The sequence below is a fragment of the Lycium barbarum genome, chromosome 6, assembly GCF_019175385.1.
Source record: "Lycium barbarum isolate Lr01 chromosome 6, ASM1917538v2, whole genome shotgun sequence".
Taxonomy (NCBI): Eukaryota; Viridiplantae; Streptophyta; class Magnoliopsida; order Solanales; family Solanaceae; genus Lycium; species Lycium barbarum.
The window spans coordinates 128502151-128524048 of record NC_083342.1 but is presented as its reverse complement, the minus strand read 5'-3'; the positions used below and the strand labels follow the sequence as shown (position 1 = coordinate 128524048).

The following is a 21898-nucleotide window of genomic DNA, read 5'->3' as shown; positions in this document are numbered from 1 at the left end:
CATATATTACAATCATAACTAAACGAGTCCTTAATGTTGAGAGACTGAATAAAAATTACAATTTCCTTCGTTCCAATTTATCTGACACTCTTTATTTTGTAGTCAGTATAAAAAATAACGTCACATTACGATATTTAGTAATAATTTAACTTTAAAAATACTTACCCTTAATGAAATGATTTACAGCTATATGACTCATTTTAGACCACAAATTTCAAAAGTTATTATTTCTTTCTTAAACTTTGTGTCAAGTCAAACACCCTCATATAAGTTGGGATGGAGGCAGTAGTACTATTTTGCATTTGCATGACAAGTTCCTTATACAGTAAAACCTCTCTATTATAGCATCATTGGAGCCCGATTTTTTTGGATGTTATAGAGAATGGTTGTTATACACATATAACAACATTGTTATTTAAATAATATTTTGCTGTTATAGGCAAAAAAAAGATACATAAAATCTAATTTTTCAATTTTACTTGTCAAATTATAAGCTTAATCACACTTTGTATGGCGAAGAAAAATATTTAAAAGATGAAAATTATATATTCATATAATATTCTTTATCATAAATAGTGTACTAAAGGATCAAATATTTGGTCAAATGTCTAAACTTATTATTGGTGATATTATATTTTTATAAAAATGGTTAATTATTATATTACCAAAAAATGAAGATAGTTGTTTTATGGGCGATAATTTTACAAAGAGCGTACTATTATAAAATTGTATGTTGTTGTTATAAGTAAAATGCTATTATAGAGAAGTAAACTATAACATAAAAAATCAATTCCGGAAAAACCTGATTATTATAGAAAGATATTATTATATGCGAATGCTGTTATAAGAAGGTCTGACGGTACTATTTAGAAAATTATAGTACTATACTAGAAAGATTGTTTGGATCCTCGATTGATAATACTGAAAAAGTAAGAAAGATTGTTTGGATCCTCGATTGATAATACTGAAAAAGTAAGGACATAATTATTCTTAGTGGAAAGATATGACACATCTTCAGCAAGAGCCAAGAGGGAAACAAGTGGTTAGCAAAGTATATCCGATTTCAATAATAAGCACTACAATAAAAACTGTGAAGCCACTCATCAGAAGTGTGTGTTGTATTGAAATTAGACACCCACCCACCTGATCTGCTGAGATTTTTTCTCCTTTATGACGAGGGGACCATTTGGTACAGCAAGATAATTAAAATTTCAAGCAAAAGGTCACTTATCTGAATAAGAACAATGAAGGTCCGATTAAACTATTTAGACATGATTAAAATAATACTTTGATACGAATTATATTGGTGCAAACTATCTGTCCCTTCTGGCCACTAGAGAAGTTAATAAGAACGACCATGATTCAGCTTTAATTTTTTTGGTTTCCCTCCGGTAAAATCCGCATTATAGTCCGATTATATACAGATTCGCACCGCATAGGGTCTTATTTGGGGAAAACACTCCCTACCAAGGATTTTTCCGTATCCGTAGCTAGAAACAGACATCTCTGGTTAAGGAAGAAGCAGCTCCATCCAGGAGCGGATTGAACACCCTCGACAAAAAATTACAGTGTATATATAGGGCAGATTTTCTGTGTTTAAGTACATATATTAACTTTTGAACACCCTGAATAAATGCAAAAGGTTAGCTTAAGCCGTTCAAGGTGTTCAAAATTGTCATTGCATCCTAGGTTCGATCCCTATTGGCAACATTGTTTTTTATATTTAGCTTTTGTTATTTTTTCAAACCCCCTGAGTGAAAATTCTGAATCCGTCACTGACCATATCCGCTACACCACATAGTTTGATTGAGCTTTAATTTAATTGACTTAAGTCAGTTCGTGGACTACAAGGTTTTCGCACGCTACGTCATCAAGATATTATACTGTTATAGGAACACTATGTTTCTATATTTTTCTCACTTTAATAATTAAGGCTATGTTGTTTAGAATATTTAGATTAGTTGGAGTGGTCTATAAAGCTCGTCGAAGAGTTGCCTGTCCATCATTGAATTCATCTAAAATTAGGACAGGACTGTGAGTCATATTTATTGTATAGTAGTAATATTCTTAGAAACCAACTCAAGACTCCACAGAGGTAATTAAAATGATCAAGGAGGGCCATCTACCTTACACGTCTATCATTTCTGAATGCAGGTATTTAATGGGAAGGCTGGGGCATCCGGAGCTAAGACATTGCTACAGGGAGCAGAACAAAGTGGCAGACTTGCTAGCCAAAGAAGGAGGAAAGTAACTTTTGTTTGACGAAGTGAAGCTATTGGAAACCCCTCCTATTTTTGTTAGAAATGTATATTTTGACCACCAATGTGGTACTTTCTTTAATCGGGTTGTAAATCTTAGTAACACCCATGGGGGTGATGTTTTTGAACAACTGAATGGCCCTGGAGCCGTTAACTCTAATGTAACTAGGATGTAGATATATCTTGCTATAAATATATATCAGTAGTATCTGATTAAACAAAAAAAAAAAGTAATATTGTTACAATTGGTAAGTTATGAAGGTAGTTGCTAGCTACCATAAAAGATTGTAGTGGGATTAATAAGATTCTTTTATCTATAATAAGAGGTATTGAGTTCGAGTCATGAAAATGAAAAAATATTCTTATACGAAATGCTTCATCTTTTAATGGGCCTTACGCGATGCGAATTTAAATTAATCGAACTTCAAAACGAGTATCATATACTGGATGATACTAAAAAAAAAAGGCATTTGCTAAGGACAAAAGTCGGGTTGCTGCCTAAATGCTATACTTTCAATTTATGTGCCATAGTTTGAGTATACATAAAATTTTCGAATACACTATTTTTTTTTTTTAATGTTGTGATCTTAAATTAAACGTGCATATAAAAGAATAACCTTTTAATTTTTTGGTCTTAAACGTATTATGATATACTGGGAAATAATATCTTACTAAACATATAAAGTAGCACTCTTTTTGAATCATACTTAAAAATAAAAAAAGTAAGGCACAAATAAAATGGACAGAGTGATTGATTGAAGATATTTGAATAAAAATGACAGTTGAAATAACATAAGAAATATGGAATTGAAAAATTGGGTTAAACAATACAGGCGATCCAGAATTTTAATTTGATGAATGTTACCTTTAACCTTTTTTGCATTAAACTTGCTATACTTTAAAATTATGAATCCAAAAGCTGATATTTATTAGAATTTTATTATCTTTCACACACACATTGATAGAACGTATGAGTTCACCCTTTTAAAGTTCATCACCTTAAAGTTCATCAAAACAGTCTGAGGGACCAGGTCCTCAACCTGTTTTCACAGATAGAAATAGAAAGCAAATAAGACAAGATATTTACGTGGAAAACTCCTTGCTCAAGGGATTAAAAACCACAACCTACCCCCGTAAGATTTCCAACTTCACTAAACTGAGCAACTTCAAATTACAACCTAGAAATTAAACTCTTAATCCCCAACCCTTACAATACCCCTATTATAAGCACCTTTACAATAACTCTATTGCAAAGCTCCAAGTCTTGACTACCTCTAGCCAACGACCCAACTGATACTCAGCTAACTCTAGCTAAGAAAACAAAGTTACAAAGTTTGAACTCGGTCCTACTATGATGCTTCTTGACAAGCAATGTAGGATTACAAATTAAGAGAATGAAACAAGACTCTAACTATCCTAGGACTTCAGATGTCTTCACTGGCAGGAACTGGTCCCTTGGATTGTTGAGATCTTGTTTTTGTGGGCACCTTGTGGAAGGTAGCCGCCACACCTGAGAGAAATATATCCTTTTGGAATTGCAAGTGTTAGGTTAAACAATGCCAACATGTTGTATATATATAAGGCTAAGTAGAAAGCATGTGAGTAGCATGTGACCATGGATAGGGACATTACAATGGTCCTTGTCTTTTTACTGACATGCAGCTGTGTTGCTGTGGTTCTGCCTGTTGGAACAGTGCACACAGCTTTACAGTTGTCATGTACCGTATAGTGCCCAGGGGACCTGGTCCATAGTGTATTTGTCAAATCATCAATACTATGAAGTATCTTAACTAATCAATTTCCCCCTTTTTGATGATGACAAAATCGTAATTAATATTCCCTCTGAGAACCAGGTGTCCTTTGCAGATTAGATCTCATTATCATGATAAGCAACAAGACACATCCATATTTTCTTATCTGAACCCGGAGGACCAGATTCCCCCTACGGATTAGGACCTCAACAATATGTTAACATTTTCATCTTTAGATAGTGGACTTTGGCTACAAGTTTGGCCTCTAGCAAACTGCAGTTATGTTGTTATGCTGCACTCAGGGAACCTGCTCGAGTACCTGGTCCCTTAAGTGTTTGTCAAATCATCGAAACACCAAATAGCATATCTTATCAATTATTTCCCCCTTTTTTTATGATGACAAACTCATAGCTGAAGTTTCCCCTGAGGACCAAGTTCCCTACTTGTTCCCTTCTCAAACACACAAATTAGGCTTACACAACATGTTTGCAACTAGTTTCCTTTTCAGATACTTCCCCCTTTTGGCATCATCGAAAAGAGTAATAAAAGAGATAAACGCAAAAGAAGTCCAGTGACATTAACTCAGGGCCACTGAGGCAACACAACATGAGCAAAATCAGGAACATCAAAGCATAGGAACAAAGTAAACATTGCACAAAACAGAGTAGTTGCCCATTAAACAGAGTAACCATTAATCATATCAGTAATTAGCAGTCAAAACAACACAAGTTATGATAATTAAAATGTCAAAAATACCAATGTCATCAAAGAGGAGAGAGACAAAACAGGAATTTTATAAAGGAGAAAAATATGCTAAAAGGACAATGAGATAGAGGACAAACTGCGAAGGAACTAAGGCACGAATATCTTGAGAGGCATATTGAATATCTAACTGGAAGCCCTTTGATTCTGGACCATTTGGTCGCGGAGCACATAGCGCTTTGTCCTTAACTCGACATTTTCATCCCTTAATGCAACATTAGCATCTACCAATTCACTACTGGGACCAGGTTCCTGTGCCTTTGCAACCAATTATGCTCTCTCAGGATGGCATTATGAGCTTAGAGCCTTGCAATTTATACAGTGGCCTGTTCTTGAGCTTTAATCAGGCTTGAAATGGTGGAATTACTGCCAATACCACCCTTCTTTGGCAGACACTCACATTCTTCTAAGGTACCCATGGTAAACATCTACTTTCGAGTGCTAAGGTAGCCTTCCAGTCTTGACTTTAAAGTGGCAAAGATCCTGGTAAAAGGAAAAAAAATGAAAGACCATGCTTCCCTTCCCTGGCATTAACAACCTTGATCATGTGCTCAATCATGAAAGAGAGGCCAGACTAATGGAATGAAACCTGCTAGAGATGCAAGAAGGACCAGATCGGCGACAAAGCAATACATCTTCTTTCAGCCCTTGGAAGCAGCACTTTGTTGACAGGCTCAAACAAGAGTTGCTACTCAGGCTTAAACTGCTTCTTATAGAGCCTTTCACCAATCGCAGTCACCTTCTTTTGACAATCAGACCCTTGAAGTCTTTTGTTACCTTCTTTTCAATAGTTTTCAGTACTTCGGTGGGGACACCAAATTTTGCCAATCTTTTCTCATCCATCTCAAACTCTACCCCATTTACTGACAAGACTAAGGTGGAGTTATCAATGTACATTAAGTTGGCATAGAACTATGTCACTTTCTTTTCAAAAACACTGGGGGCAGGAGAGATAAACAGGTGATCCCATTTTTGAAACTCGACTATCTCCTACGACTCTTTCATTCCATGCTTGTCAACAATTCAATAGTCAAACACTCTGCCCAGTAACACCTTTTGATCCCTCAAGTTTTTCTACCTTTCCAAATCCAAATTCTTAACCTTTTGCTTTTTCTTAGAGGAACCAGGTTCTCAGATTTCCTCTAAGGGACCAGGTCCTACTTTCAATTTCCCTGTTTCTAGCACACTACCATTTTCCCTTTGAATCCCTACACTATCCTCCTTAGTAAATATATATCCTTCGCTCTCAAATCAAGCTCATTAAGGAAAAGCCAAGCTGCAATGATAAAGCAAATTGAATGAGTATAACATATGACACATGAAGAGTGTTCGGTTTCGAAATTTGGGGTTTGAGGTTTGGGATTCGGATATTTTTTACATACCCTAACTTGAGGCTAGTATCTGAGTCGTTGTAGTCCTGTTGACTATTGACTAAGCTGCGATTGTTGGTGATGGAATCTGCCGATTGTCCTTGCTCAGTTGCATTTTGGCCCTCAAATTCATTCAATACTCTTGCCTGCTGTCACAAATTTAATGATTTAGTAAGAGAGAAGTAAAGGATTTTTTTTAAAATAACATTGCAGAATAATTTACTTCTGATTGTTGTTTCAACTGTGAATTCTGTTCCTGCAGTTGAGCTTCCTGCATATAAAAATGTTATAACTAGACATCAACAGTTAGCTAATAGTAAATCTCAGTTCTCAAGAATAATAAAATGTTCCTGAGATTGGATTTCAGTGTTTGGCTTATAGATTCTATCTTTAAGAGAAATTTAGAAGGCGGGAAAAATAACTTTTTCAAAAGAAAAGAGGGTCAAATTTGGCCATGTACTATTTAAAATTGAATAATTTTGCACTTCGTTTGACTTATAGTCTAATATTCCCCAGCCATTACAAAAAGTTTCGTTTTTGCCCTTGATCGTTGACAGTATCCCAGCTGAGGATAATTCTAAACCCTAGGACACAAATTGAAGGATATATTTCAACATTTTTTCTTAAAGAAGTTGGACATATGACTCCACCTGTTCCATGTTAAAGAAGGGCAAGAATATTAACAAATCGACTAAGATTGTAACGAATGTCAAAAGTATAAAAATAAATTTGGACCTTTTCTCCTTTTTAATGGAAAGCTTTCAAGAACTTAAAACTCGTGTTTGTTCTCAGAAACAGTTTTTTTCATCGAAAATCAAAATAAAAATGTCCCAAAAACTATTCAGGATAGGTTTTCAGGACAACCATAATAAATATTTTCCATATTTTTCATAATCTCGACAGACTTTTCCCTATGATTGTTTTCCAAAACCTAATATTTCAAAAGCCAAATTCAAATTTCAGTTCCTGATAGAAACAAATATGTCCTGATTAAGAAATATAGTCCTGATAAATAACAGTATTCAAGTTAATTAATGACTTGCCTTTTTCTTGAGGGAACTGATCTCTCTCATAAACTTGTCACCCTGAAATACACAAAATCCCAAGTTAATGCAGTCAACGCATGTTAATTGTTGGACCATTTAATCACATCAGTGCACAAAGGAGGGAATTAAGTATCTAGGACCTTAATCTTCAGTACACGACTTATTCCTCCCTCGACTATCTTCTCCAATTTCATTAGTTCCTCCAGGCCAAGTGCTTGCAGCTCTTCTCCATTAAGTGTCCTAGCATAATAAGTCATTTGCAATTTGACAAGACTCGAGACAGAATATTTTAACAGTAAAAGATAAGAGTGTGTCGAGAAATACTTATTATTAGTAGAACTCTCAACATATGATAACAAGACGCAACAATTAACAGTAAAAGATAAGAGTTTTTGATATAAAAGTCAATTTGGGACGTGCTACGGAATGCGCTGTCTTCGGGTAGATATTAGTCGCTAACCAGGTGCAATAGAAAATGAAGTCCGACTTAGAAATTTTCTAATGTGTACCTTCATAGAAATTCCAAAGAACTCTTAAATCTCTTAATTACTTTATAAAAATTAGAGGGAGTGAAAAAATGGGATTCTTGAAGAGAGCGGAAAGATGAAGGTTTCAGGATTCTCTAGATTTGATTTTCTAGCTTGTGAGTAACGCATTTATAAAGAGTGAAAACATAAATCAACAATTACCTTCTATAAGAAAATTATGAGTTAAGGGTAAAAAATATCCCTCAAGTATCACCTTTTTTAGTTTCTTACCTGAACTATCAGTGTGAGAGTTTCCTACTTAAACTATCACCAACTAATTTACAAAACACACCTCAACTATCCGTTGTTCAGTTTTTCCTACCTAAATTATCACCAAATAGTTTGCAAAACGTTGCTCATTGAAAGTGAGCAACTAATGGTTGAGGTGTGTTTTGCAAACTAATTAGTGATATTTTAGGTAGGAAAAGTGAACCAACTGATAGTTGAGGTGTGTTTTACAAACTAGTTGGTGATAGTTTAGATAGAAATATCTCACTTCTGATAGTTCAGCTAGAAAACTCAAAAACAGTGATACTTGAGGTGTGTTTTTATCGTTATCTCAAAATTAATTGATACATCTCTTCAGTAATAAAAAGACAACAACAACAGTAACAACAACAACCCAGTGAAATCCCACAACGTGGGGTTTGGGGAGGGTAGAGTGTACGCAAACCTTACTCCTATCAAGGTAGGACGGCTGTTTCCGAAAGACCCTCGGCTCAATAAAAAACATAAAAAGAGGTCAGATAAGGCTAAGAGATTAAAAGCGATATGGAAATGAAATAACGCAAGAGATTCAGTAATAAAAAGACGTGTCTTATAAAAATTGGATACATAGCCAAATTAACATTTGAACACTCAAAATAAAACCAACAATTACCTCAACTCCCGATTCTTCTCCACAAATTCCCTGCTAAGCATTGTACATGTTTTCTTCTCGCTCTGAAAAATGAAACATTTGCTTGGTGTTTTGGTCAGTCAGATATGGAAATTAAGATTTCAAACAAGGTCTTATCTTTTGTATACATTTCATGATCACATCAATACTTAAAAAAACTAAAATTATTCACAGACAAATTCTGTAGTTAAACAATAAAATTCGTCGCTAATTCTATTTACCGATGGATTAACGACAAATTATTGAAAAGTTTTAATAGCTATGAGCAATTTAACGATAGATTAGCTATAGAAATTCATAACTAATTCCAGCTTTTCTTATAGTGCATATTAACTGTTCATACAAGAAACGCTTGCTTTAGTGGTAATGTATCTCTAGAAAACTACAACCAACAGGTAAGATTGATTAAAAAAAAATGAACTTTGAGCCTAATTCAACTCCAAAGCTAGCTGAATAGATGAGTATATATCATCCAAGATCATATAACGAAACAAACAAAGATGATGATTCAAGTCATATTAAAGGAAGAACCAATACTGCTGATCCGTGCGGAAGTGTGGGGTGGGTTTAAATTAGCTGTTAGCTTAATGTTAATTCATTCACTGCATCCTCCGGTACACAAGAACATTTACGAGCATCAGAGATAATGGTATTACATGAAGGTTAGAATATTGGAGTTGGTCTGGACTATCCATATTTTCCCTTTCTGACTGCATCTTGTGCTTCTCAATCAGTTGCACCATACTGTCCAAGGAAAATAGAACATTAATAGATAATCAACAATTCCAAAAGTAGAGTACATCACATATGGCACTAAATTTAAATAATGACTATTTACCCTTTTTTCAATTTTGGTTGGCTGCTAAGTCAGGACTACAAACGTTAAACGGAAAAAAAGGAGATTGATGGGTGTTGGAAAATGATTTTCCACATTAGGTTATGGCTATGGTTTACCACAGAAAAAAAAAAGCTTTGCGCATCTCTTAAAGGATATTCAGGCTGTGGAAACCAATGAATACTTCCACTTAGGGGTGTTCACGGTTTGGTTAAAAAACGATCCAAATTGAAAAACAAAACCATACCGATTAAATAAATCGATATTTACTTGGATTAGGTTTGGTTTGGTTTTGAATTTTTAAAAACTGATAATATTTGGTTTGGTTTTGGTTTAACTAAAAGCAAACCGAAGAAAAAACAGAACCGAACCGATAAATTTTTTACATAATTTTTATAATTATATATATACAATATATTGGTTTTTATAAATACTTTTAAATAATTTATATATTTTTTAAGCAAAATTTTATTAATCTCCATGATGATGAGCATGGACGTTTCGGCTTCGGAGTCAGGAATGGAGGAGGAGTCTCACTTCTGGATTTCGCTAAAGCCTTTGGATTGGTAGTAGCCAACTCGCGTTTCCCGAAGAGGGAGCAGCACTTGGTAACCTTTCGTAGTTCGACGGCTGCAACGCAGATAGACTTTTTGCTCCTTAGAAGAGAGAATAAAGGTCTTTGTAAAGACTGCAAGGTCATTACGAGTGAGAACCTTACGACCCAACATAAGCTTTTGGTGATGGATTTGGGGATTACGAGGAAGAAGAGGGTCGCGGATGACCTGCCAAGGATCAGGTGGGGGAGTCTGACTTTGTCGAGTGCCCAGGAGATGGGGGAGAAGTTGATGGCTATGGGGGCTTGGGAGAGAAGGAGGGACGCGAGCAGTATGTGGGATAGGACGGCGAACTGCATTAGGGAAACAGCTAGAGATGTCCTGGGAGTCTCGAAAGGTCGCCGTGGTAGGCGACGAGGGGACTGGTGGTGGAATGGAGAAGTCCAGGGAAAGGCGGAAGCAAAGAAAGTGGCGTACGCGAGGTTGGTAGACAGCAAAGATGAGGAGGAGAAGCGGACGAATAGGGAAAGGTATAAGATTGCGAGAAAGGAAGCGAAGTTGGCAGTTTCGGCGGCAAAAACGGCAGCTTTCGAACGTCTATATGCAGAACTAGAGGACAAAGGCGGGGATAAGAAGTTGTTCAGGCTAGCCAAGGTAAGGGAGAGAAAGGCACGAGACCTGGATCGAGTAAAGTGCGTCAAGGACGAGGGTGGCAAAGTATTGGTAGAGGAAGCTCTCTTAGACGGAGATGGCAGTCATACTTCCATAAACTCTTGAACGAGGAAGGTGATAGAGACATTGTGTTGGGAGATTTGGAGTACTCTGAGAGGCGTCGCGACTTTGGGTATTGTAGGAGTATAAAGGTGGAGGAGGTTAACGGTGCTGTTCGCAGGATGCGCAGGGGAAGAGCTACCAGTCCTGACGAGATCCCTGGGGAGTTTTGAAAGAGTGCGGGCAGGGCAAGTTTGGAGTGGTTGACTGGATTGTTTAATGTTATTCTTAAGACGGTGAAGATGCCTGAGGAATGGAGGTGGAGTATGATGGTCCCTTTGTATAAAAACAAAGGTGATATTCAAAGTTGCAACAACTATAGAGGGATCAAGCTGCTAAGCCACACTATGAAGGTGTGGGAAAGGGTGGTGGAGATGAGGGTGAGAAGAGGCGTGTCCATTTCAGAGAACCAGTTCGGATTCATGTCGGGGCGCTCGACTACAGAAGCCATCCATCTTGTGAGGAGACTGGTGGAGCAGTATAGGGAGAGGAAGGACTTGTACATGGTTTTCATCGACCTAGAAAAGGCTTATGACAAAGTGCCAAGAGAGGTTTTATGGAGATTCTTGGAGGCCAGAGGTGTACCTATAGCGTACACTAGGGTGATCAAGGACATGTATGAGGGAGCCAAGACCAGGGTAAGGACAGTGGGAGGAGACTCGGAGCACTTCCCAGTAGAGATGGAGTTGCACCAAGGATCAGCTCTTAGCCCATTTTTATTTGCTCTAGTGATGGATTGTCTGACGCGGCGAATTCAAAGTGAGGTGCCATGGTGTATGATATTTGCGGATGACATAGTCTTGATCAACGAGACACGCAGCGGAGTGAACGCTAAGCTAGAGGTTTGGAGACAAACTCTAGAGTCTAAAGGGTTCAAGTTGAGTAGGACCAAAACAGAGTACATGGAGTGCAAGTTCAGTGACGTGACACATGAGTCTGGTGTGGAAGTGAGCCTTGGTACCCAGGTCATCCCAAAGAAAAGAAGTTTCAAACATCTCGGGTCTATTATACAAGAAAATGGGGATATTGACGATGATGTCTCACATCGTATTGGCGCAAGGTAGATGAAATGGAGGCTGGCTTCAGGAGTGCTGTGTGACAAGAAGGTGCCACCAAAACTTAAAAGCAGGTTCTACAAAGTGGTTGTGAGACTGACCTTGTTGTACGGGGCAGAGTGTTGGGCAGTCAAGAGCCCTCACGTCCAAAAGATGAAAGTTGCGGAAATGAGAATGTTGCGATGGATGTGTGGGCACACCAGGCGAGATAGGATTAGGAATGAAGATATCCGGGATAAGGTTGGAGTAGCATCAGTGGAGGACAAGATGAGGGAAGCGAGGCTAAGATGGTTTGGGCATGTGAGGAGGAGAGGCACAGATGTCCCAGTGCGGAGGTGTAAGAGGTTAGCTATGGATGGTTTCAGAAGAGGTCGGGGTAGGCCGAAAAAGTATTGGGGAGAGGTGCTGAGACAGGACATGGCACATGTTCAGCTTACCGAGGACATAACCTTAGATAGGAGGTTTTGGAGGACTCAGATTAGGGTAGAAGGCTAGTAGGTAGTCGTCTTTTCGATCTATAGTCTATTGTCCTTTGATTCTTGCTACTATATATGGTTTCTTGCACTTCGATTATCTTATCTATCTGTGGTAGCTACTGCCCCCTTTTTTTCAGACTGCTTTATTTTGACTTATTCGCTTTCTTTAGTTTCATTTGCATTCTGCTTTGAACTGCTGGTGCTTATCTAACCTTTCTCGTTGTGATTTCTCTTGAGCCGAGGGTCTTTCGGAAACAGCTTCCCTGTCTTCCGAGATAGGGTATGGTCTGCGTACACTTTACCCTCCCCAGACCCCACATTGTGGGATTTCATTGGGTATGTTGTTGTTGTTGTTGTAGGCTCATAAACTTTATACTATAAGCCGGTTTTAAAAAAAGGAAATCCATGAATACAAACTCATTTATTCAAAGAAACAACTATATGAGATTTTCTTAGATTTATTTTTTGTATTTCTTATAAATTTTATTTACTTAATTAAAATCATAAATCTTAAGACATTTTCTCCATAATGCAAGAAACTATAGCTACCACAATAAAAAGGTAATAACGGATTATAAGTTGGAAAATGATAGAAAATTCTCTCATAATTGTGGGGGGAAAAATGAAAGAGAGAAATACCGTTAATTTTTTTGAAAACCGAAAACCCGACCCAAACCGAACCAAACCGCCTACAACCAAACCGATGGATATGTATTATATTTGTTTTAATAATTTTAAAATCTGACTAGATTGGTTTAGTTTTGATTTTAACCTAAAACCGACCCAAGCCGACCCATGAACACCCTACTTCCACTTATGTGATAATGTTTACTAATCGGTAATTCGAGTCGTGGTTGCTGCAGATCCACTTCTGCTAAGGAGAAACTCATAAATCTCCTAAATTAGCATTTATGATTCGAACTACTACAATTACAAATGTTATTTTAGTTATATGATCATTTTTCATAGAAGTGGTATATATATAGAGTAATAGAGAAGATCAACAACAAAACACAAGAGGCCTTTGCAACGTCAGTTTCTTCTGTTCAATATAGTAGAAGATTATTTCCTCGAAGGGAAAACCCTACTTTCGCCTTTTTTATTTTTTCTTTCTTACCTCCTTTCTCCCATTTTTTAACCTTCAATCCTTCTCCTCTAGCTTCCCTTTTCATGCGCCACCCAATTCATATTTAGAAAAACTAATTACTTAAAAATCAGAAAAATGACTTTTCAACAAGGAGTAGGGAAAACTATCTTCCTTCGTACCAAAGACACCTTATATTATTCTTGAAAATTTCCTATGCTTGTATCTATATTGTTATTCGGAATTTATGTATTCTTGTTGTTTTTGATGTTATGTAGGATAAATAGGGCAATACGTGTTAGGTTTTTGCCCTGGTTTTCTTAACATATTTGGATTTTACATTTTCTCGAAGGAAGGGCAAAGAGTTTATTTCGTTTTGCTTTTTCCAAATGCATTTTTTTAATCTTCCGTATTTGGGTAGCTTCTTTCTCAGAGGAAAAGGTTTTGAACCTTCATAAATTGAAAAATCCCTCTCATACAACATGACATAGTAGCATCCACAATGTAGTCATTAAAGAGTCATGTTTAGGGAGATATTATTTTCTCAATAGTTTTTTATGCTTTTAAATATTACTTTTTCAATATGTAGGCCAATTACCAAACCATAATATAATATTATGTCTCTCTAGTATATTTTCTTTGTTGTCCGATTTATCATCATTCAAGGTTTGCAAATTATTAGCATCCGCATGACGCCTTATTATTTCGATCCCAACAAGTGGTATCAAAACCAATGGTCCAACGAGGTTGAAGAGAGGTTCAAAGCATATTCAGATCAAGTTGCAGCCTGTTGACAATAATGAAGATTTTTTATCTAGTAAGTAAAAAAAAGCCTGAAGCGCTACATGTGGAGACAAAGTAGGCGTTTGGACATGCGGTTTGAAACCATGAGATCAAATCAACGTTTGGACATACATTTCATCTCATGGTTTCAAACCTCAAATCATCAAAAAGGGCATAATTTGGGGTTTCAAACCACGGTTTCAAAATTTTTAAATATAAAACTTGACCCATAGGTTTATATTTTATAAAAAAAGACCCATAAGTTGATAAATATTTTTAACAATTACTCCCACCAGCCATTTACTAACCTCATTAACTTCCACCAACCTTTATTTATGTCTACCATGTGGGAGGATTATATTAAAGAGTAGTTGCATTACTATTCATGTTAAATTTTCATTTTTATTGAACTAAAATTTGATCAATTGATGTTGTATTTTTTAGAAAGGTCTTCTAGTAGCCTATTAATTTTGTTATGAACTATGACTTGCTCATTTGGTAAAATTGTATAAGAATTGGAAATGTTTTGATAGTTTTCACAACTTGTGAGTTTTTATGTCTATAAGAGAAAATACAACTTAAGATATCCAAATTACATATCCAAACATGGTTTCAAATCATGTCCAAATGACTCCAAAGTTTCAATCATATTTTCAACATTCCTGCTGCTGCATCTTTAAAAAAAAAAAAACATTTTTAACCCATAATATTTTTAACCATGGCAAGCAACAGTGATGAAGATTATGTGAAGAAGACGGATCAAGTTTTTGTCAAGAAAATCCAGGACAAAAGGGGAGATTTGTTAGGGTTTTGCCCTGATTTTCTTACCATATTTGAATTTTACATTTTCTTGAAGGAAGGGCAAAGAGTAACCTCTTTCTTGGAAGAAAAGATTTTAGACCTTTGTAAATTAAAGAATCACTCTCATACAATATAACATAGTAACATCCATAATGTAGTCATTAGAGAGTCTTGTTTAGGAGGAGATTATTCTCTCAATTTTTTTTATGCTTTTTACTATGTAGGCCAATTGGCCAAACTATATTATAATATTATGTCTCTTTAGTATATATTTTTTGTCATCCGATATATCATCGTTCAAGGTTTGCAACTTATTAGCCTCCGCATGACGCCCTGTTATTTCAATCCCAATTATACGGAGATAATTAGCAAAAAATTTGGTTATAAGCACCAAATTACGAGTTAAGAGAGTAAAAGGAAAATAAAATAAAATGGAGGCAATAATTACACCTGGCAGCAAACAGTTATATGTTTACCCTTGAATTTTACTTTTTATTGAAAGAATGACAAGCATTTACCTTAATTGACTTTACTTTCCTAAATTGAAGACTCTAAATTTTCCATAATTGGCTTATTATATTCTTGTAAAAAGGAGTTTAGACTTCTATCAATTAAGGATTCTTCCTTCTCACTTTATTCACAATATAGTTCTTAAAAGAATTTTGTTTAGCGTGAGAACTAACTTTTCACTTGATATTTTTTGTGTTCTCCTTTATAAAGGTGAGTTGCACATATTCCACGTCAATTGACAAAAAATATGTTGAATTAATATTTATATTTTCTTATATTTCTCTTTATTGTCTATTTATCATCGTCAAATGTTTGCTTTGTTAGCTTTCACATGATATCTGCTTATTTCGATCCCAACAAAAACGATAATACATAGCCAATTTGTGGTGCTGCAGCCTGCAGCGGTGGAAAACTCAAGGGATATCAGGGAAGTATAAGTAGAGTATTCAGGCTACTTTTGAAAGATTTTTAACTAAGAAGTGAAGATCCAACGGAAAAATCAAGATTTCCAGGAAGAGATTCACAATTTGGGGGAGCCCTTCCTTCTCAAAACTTACTTTTCTCTTTGTACTCTAGAATTTTTGTGGCTCTAATTCAATTCTAATGTGGATTAAATTAGTATGGAGTAACTTATTGTTGTTGAATATAGATGAAACATATGATTTAATCTTATGATTAATTCCTTCATTTAATATTTTATTGATTTGATTAATCATTTTTAGGGGACTTCATTAGGGCTTTCTCATATTCTGTTGAATGTGAAAGTAACAATAGGCTGAAGCTATTGCAGCAGAATTTAGAGTGACTAGGGGCGTACAGAATGGAATGGACAATATACACTTGGAATTGGACTCCAATATCATCACCCAAATGTTGACTGATAAAGGCACTGACAACCTGAAACTCAGATACTTCATCAATAAGATTACGAGGCTTTTCAATGGCGTGACAGTGCAATATTCACACTGTTATAGGGAGGCTGACAAAGTGGTTGATTTCTTTGCAAAGTTGGCTTCTACAAGTGGAAGGAGAACCTTATATCTCTCTCATTTGGGCTTGCTGAGAGAAGCTAAGGAGCTAATTCAACTTGATAAGCAACGATTACCTACTTTTAGGAGGAGATATGAAAAATGCAATTTCTTTGTTAGCTAAGCTTTTCTTGTATTTTGGGATGGAAATCATTTTGTTCGCTATTCCATCCCTTTTTAGATTGCTTTGCCAATCGTTTTTGTGGACCAGAGGCAATGTTCCATATCCCCTCTAGTCATTGCAAGTTCTTTTACTTATATATTACACATGGTAGGGCTCAAGCCGAATTCTACACACCCTATATAGGCTTACAACCTAATGGTGATGTCTTACAATATTAAAAAAAAATTGCAAGTGATTGCTTGAACTTTGAATTTTCTCTATTGTGCTTGAATGGTCGTACTATCTTCGTTTCAATTTACGTGGTGTAAATTTGACTGGATGTGGACTTTAAGAAAGCACGGAAGAATTTTGAACTTGTGATTTAAACATGTTATGATATTCTTGTGGCTATAATAGCATGATATTAAAGGTAAAATGAGAACATATAAAAAGGTATAGTATCATTTTTTTTCAAACGGATTAATAAGGAAATAGTGCCACATGAAATGCATAAGAGGGAGAAATTGGATTGTTTATTCTTCTCTTAACTATGAGAGGACACTAGTCTTCAAGCGTACTGTTGATCATACATAGATAATGGAGAAGGTCTATATATAATCTTTTTTTTTTTGATTAAGCACCGGGTGTCCGGGTCTCTTTGAGCCCCGACTAATCCCGGGGGTGCACAGGCCCTCGGCAAGGAGTTTCCCGCAAGTGCACCACGGGTAATTCAGGGTTTTACCCCAGTCCGATGGCCCTCAGAAATTGTTTGCACCCAGTGGGTTTCGAACTTTAGACCTTGAAAGGGAGCACCCCAAGGCTCAAGCCAATTACCACCAGGTATATATAATCTTAGAGAACAACTTTAAAATGGTATACATTGATGAGAACATTAATGCTACATTAGCCACAATATGTATATTTCTAATACAACCCCTCAAAAACTAGACCCAAGGAAGAGACTCTGGGAACAAAGAAGATCGATTCGTAGTTGAAGCTCGGAAATATGCATTAGGTAAAACTGCAATACTGAAATAGCACAAACTTGAAGCTCTCAGACATAATAATTAGTTCTTTCCTTTTAGTTAGCCCCTTTTGTCTTTAAATATTGGATGAAACTAGTTTTGCTTCATTTATAACATCTGAATCTAAGAAAATACTTAAAATAATTTAGTGAGTTGTACCTAAGTTGGGCACAGATGGAACCAAAATTTTGAGTTTATGGATTCTGGATTCTAGAAAAGACAGTTGACTCAATTTTAGATGAATTATTTAAACATATTAAATTGGTTTACGAAAATATGGCCAAAACTACTGAGTTCTACTGAATCGTAACCAAAACTCTAGCTCCACAACAGGAGCTGAGATTAATCAGTAGCAAAACTATGGTTTACACAGTACAATTACATACATCTTATTGAAGAATTTTAAATTTTAAAATTCTACATATGATTATATGTGCTAATTTTAATACAGACCTATAGGACTTTACGATTCTTGGTTCTCTTACCATAAGCTTGAGCATTATCATATGTGATTAAAGGAGTAGTATTCTATCGTCAGTTCACAAATGTGAAGACCTCTTCCATTATTGTGAAGGATGTTCAATGGATCTTTATAGTACAATATTTTAAAATTTTTAAAAATAAAAAGATTCAAGTACAAAACTGAAAAAGATATCGTACGCTAGAAATGAGAACGAAATGACATCGAAACCAGACATTTTCTTATACGTACAGTTATCACCAATTTGTTACTATTACTTTACATAGTAAAATTTTGTGAAGATTACAATTTTATTTTTTTGTAAAATTGATACGGAGTGTAGGGCAGTTAAATGTACTGAGAAACTTTAATATGTACTTTATTTCTTTTACATAAGTGAAGACCAATAACCTGTATTTTCCAGTCAGAAGTTGTACTATAGAAGTATTACAGAAAAATTTAACATCAAACACACCAAATGTGGAATTATCAATTTTCATATATGGTAGTATTAGCATTTCAGTTTTTCCCCAAGGGATGGAACTCTCCATATATCAGACAAACAAGAAAAGTAAGAGATTTTCTTGGACATGATGGATATCTGACACCCAAGCCATGGGCTTTTTTAAACTCCAAAGAATTACATCTTTTCATTAATTAGTCAACTAACAAGTAGCCAATGAAAAGAAACTGCACCATAATCATATATACTATTTGGTTGTTAGTAGTTCATTTCTTATTCTATAGATTGATGAAGTACTAGTACTTGCCGGTTTCTTGAAACTAGAGATTCTAATGTAACAACTACAATTAAGTGGTGAAATTAAAGAGAACCTGGAGCTTGAATACTCAAAAAGTTTCCCAGTAGCAGAGAAAACAATGAGTCCAATATCAGCATCACAAAGAGTTGAAAGCTCCTGAGCTTTCTTGAAAAGCCCTCTTCTTCTCTTTGAGAAAGTCACTTGCCTTGCTGTCAAGTTGTCTATCTTCTTGATCTGGATTTTTTGCCTCACCATTTTCAACCTATCATTGCACAAAGTCAAAGATTGAAGTAGTTGGTGTAATATAATTAAGAAATAATAAGATAAATTATAGATCCTTTAAAAAATCTAACTACCCAATCATCCTTCTCTAAAATTGACTACAATCAAGACAAGAATCTTTTTATATATATTATATTAATATATAGAGGAATTTTTCAGAATGTTTGTACCTTTTACCATGGATAAGGAGTTAAAAATAATAAGAAACTTGTGAACTACTTAACAATTTATAAAGGAAAAAAAAGTGGAGTAATTAAGAACCACTGTAAACCCATTAAATAACCTTAGAAAACAGATAAAAGGGAGATAAGGGAAAGAACCTGAAATTCCAAGAAGCTGACGGGAGCTAAAAGAATGGAAAATACAAGAGATCTGTAAAGATAGAAGAATGGGAGCTCACAAAAGTGAAGAGAGATTTTTACAAGCAAAAAGCATTCTTAAAATAGAAAGAGAAAAGTAGAAAATAGAGGAAGAAAAGATGTTGAAGTAATTAGCTTGACTAGGGTATTTTGGTTACATTGGTTACAGTACTGGAAAATAACATCATCCAATAATAGTTCCACCATTGATATATGGAGAGAGAAGGAAGTTGATAAATTAGCAAATTAACGAGATCTTCATATGCCTATAAATATGTATATATCCCTTTCGTAGCCTACGACAAAGTGCCAAGAGAGGTCCTATCGAGATGCTTGTAGGCTAAAGGTGTACTTGTGGTGTACATTAGAGCGATAAAGGACATGTATGATGGAGCTAAGACCAGGGTAAGGACGGTAGGAGGAGACTCGGAGCACTTCCCTATTCTGATGGGGTTGTATCAGGGATCAACTTTTAGCCCGTTTCTATTCGCCTTGGTGATGGATGAATTGACGCGACAAATACAAGGTGAGGTGCCTTGGTGTATGTTGTTCGCGGATGACATAGTCCTGATTGACGAGACTCGCAACGGAGTTAACGATAAGCTGGAGGGCTGGAGACAGACGTTGGAGTCTAAAGGATTTAAATTGAGTAGGACCAAGACAGAATACTTGGAGTGCGGGTTCAGTGGCCTACCGCGTGAGGCTGACGAGGAAGTGAGGCTTGGTGCCCAGGTCATTCAAAAGAAAGGAAGTTTCATGTATCTTGGGTCTATTATATAGGGAGATGGGGATATCGACTATTGGTGCAGGGTGGATGAAATGGAGGCTCGCCTCCGGAGTGCTGTGTGATAAGAAAGTGCGACCAAAACTTAAAGGCAAGTTCTACAAAGTGGTGATTAGACCGACTTTATTGTACGGGGCGGAGTGTTGGCCAGTCAAGAAATTTCATGTTCAGAAGATAAAAGTCGTGGAAATGCGAATGCTGCGGTGGATGTGTGGGCACACTGGGAGGGATAGAATTAGGAATGAAGATATCCGAGACAAGGAGGGAGTGGCATCGGTGGAGGACAAGATGCGGGAAGCGAGGCTGAGATGGTTTGGGCATGTGAAGAGGAGAGACATAAATGCTCCAGTGCGGAGGTGTGAGAGGTTGGCTATGGACGGTTTCAGGAGAGGTAAAGGGAGGCCGAAGAAGTATTGGGGAGAGGTGATTAGACAGAATATGACACAGTTTCAGCTCACCGAGGACATGACCTTAGATAGGAGGTTGTGGAGGACTCAGATTAGGATAGAAGGCTAGGTGGCTTATCCTTTCACCATAGTAGTTGTAGTTTTGCTCATTTGTTTATTGCCATTTGATTTCGGCATTTGATTGTTGCTTATAATTGTTAGGCCGTTGTACTTTGGTTATCTTATTTATTTATAGTAGTTAATGCTCCTTTCTTTCCGGATTGTTCTACCATGACTTTCTCGCTTTTGTTATTCCTTGTTTTCATATTGTTTTCGATATGCTTGGTCCTATCTGACCTTTTGTCTTGTTTTCCTCTCTTGAGCCGAGGGTCTTTCGGAAACAGCCGCCCTACCTTTCAATGTCGGGGTTAGATCTGTGTTATTCCCCATTTTAACCCGAGGAGTTGAAGCGGAATACAACATATTGGTGATTCCTATATTTTTTAAAGAGTCGCCACCTAATTGATTTTTACGGTGAATTAGGACACCTAATCATTAACTAAGGTAATGTTAAAACTAAACCTCTGTTAATGGTCTGCTTAACCAGTGTGACTCTAGGTAAGGGTTCTATATTATCCTAAAGGGAAGGGATTAGGCATCCTTTAGAATCCGTTAACTTACGGTTATCCGACCAAACTTAGGTTAATTAATTAATGCTTAAATAAGATGCCTGAAATTTAAGAAATGGGGCTAGGAAATGTTGCTAAGATTTTTAAGAAAATATAAGAATGTTGCTTAAGATAGGATTTAGAAAGAATATAATAATCTGCATAAAAAGAAAATTTTAAATGCCTTTTAAAATAAGACTTATAAAAGTTGCTAGGGCTTTAAATAAAAATACTATTTAGAGTGGGATTTGTAGAAATTATAATAATTTGCATAAAAGGAAACTTCAAATGCAATTTAAAATAAACTTATAAATGTTGCGAAACTTTAGATAATAATGCTATTTAAAAAAATATGATTGCTTAAAATATATAAGTAGAAAAAATGTGAATTTGTGCAATGTTTAATAAATATTTGAAATAACTGAAATGCCAGGATATTGATTAATTTTAGGAGTATAAAAATACGAAAATAGCTAATAAAAACTCTCTTTATCCCTTTCATTACTTCTTATTAACTGTGCTTCGCTAAAATTTTATGATTGATTCAAACTTGAAGAGCTA

General features: G+C 35.9%; 1 protein-coding gene across 1 annotated transcript; it reads right to left on the bottom strand.

The window, feature by feature from the left end:
* Window positions 1-3392: 3392 nt before the first annotated feature.
* LOC132598833 (MADS-box protein SVP-like) lies at window positions 3393-19651 on the bottom strand. The gene is made up of 9 exons (XM_060311944.1): window positions 19461-19651; window positions 18932-19120; window positions 9269-9356; window positions 8595-8656; window positions 7328-7427; window positions 7185-7226; window positions 6365-6412; window positions 6154-6290; window positions 3393-6047 (listed from the first exon to the last, which is right to left on the bottom strand). Exons 2-9 carry the CDS (start codon window positions 19111-19113, stop codon window positions 6032-6034), a joined length of 675 nt encoding a protein of 224 aa, XP_060167927.1. The 5' UTR covers window positions 19114-19120; window positions 19461-19651; the 3' UTR covers window positions 3393-6031.
* Window positions 19652-21898: the final 2247 nt, after the last annotated feature.

What these genes read in the sequence shown, in the direction of transcription:
- LOC132598833 (XM_060311944.1), bottom strand. Translation starts at nt 19,113, where the DNA reads ATGGTGAGGCAAAAAATCCAGATCAAGAAGATAGACAACTTGACAGCA. An exon ending in TTTGAGTATTCAAGCTCCAG is followed by an intron (nt 9,357 to 18,931) that starts GTTCTCTTTAAT and finishes TTCCTTGGACAG; the next exon opens with TATGGTGCAACTGATTGAGA. An exon ending in TCCAATATTCTAACCTTCAT is followed by an intron (nt 8,657 to 9,268) that starts GTAATACCATTA and finishes TTCATTTTTCAG; the next exon opens with AGCGAGAAGAAAACATGTAC.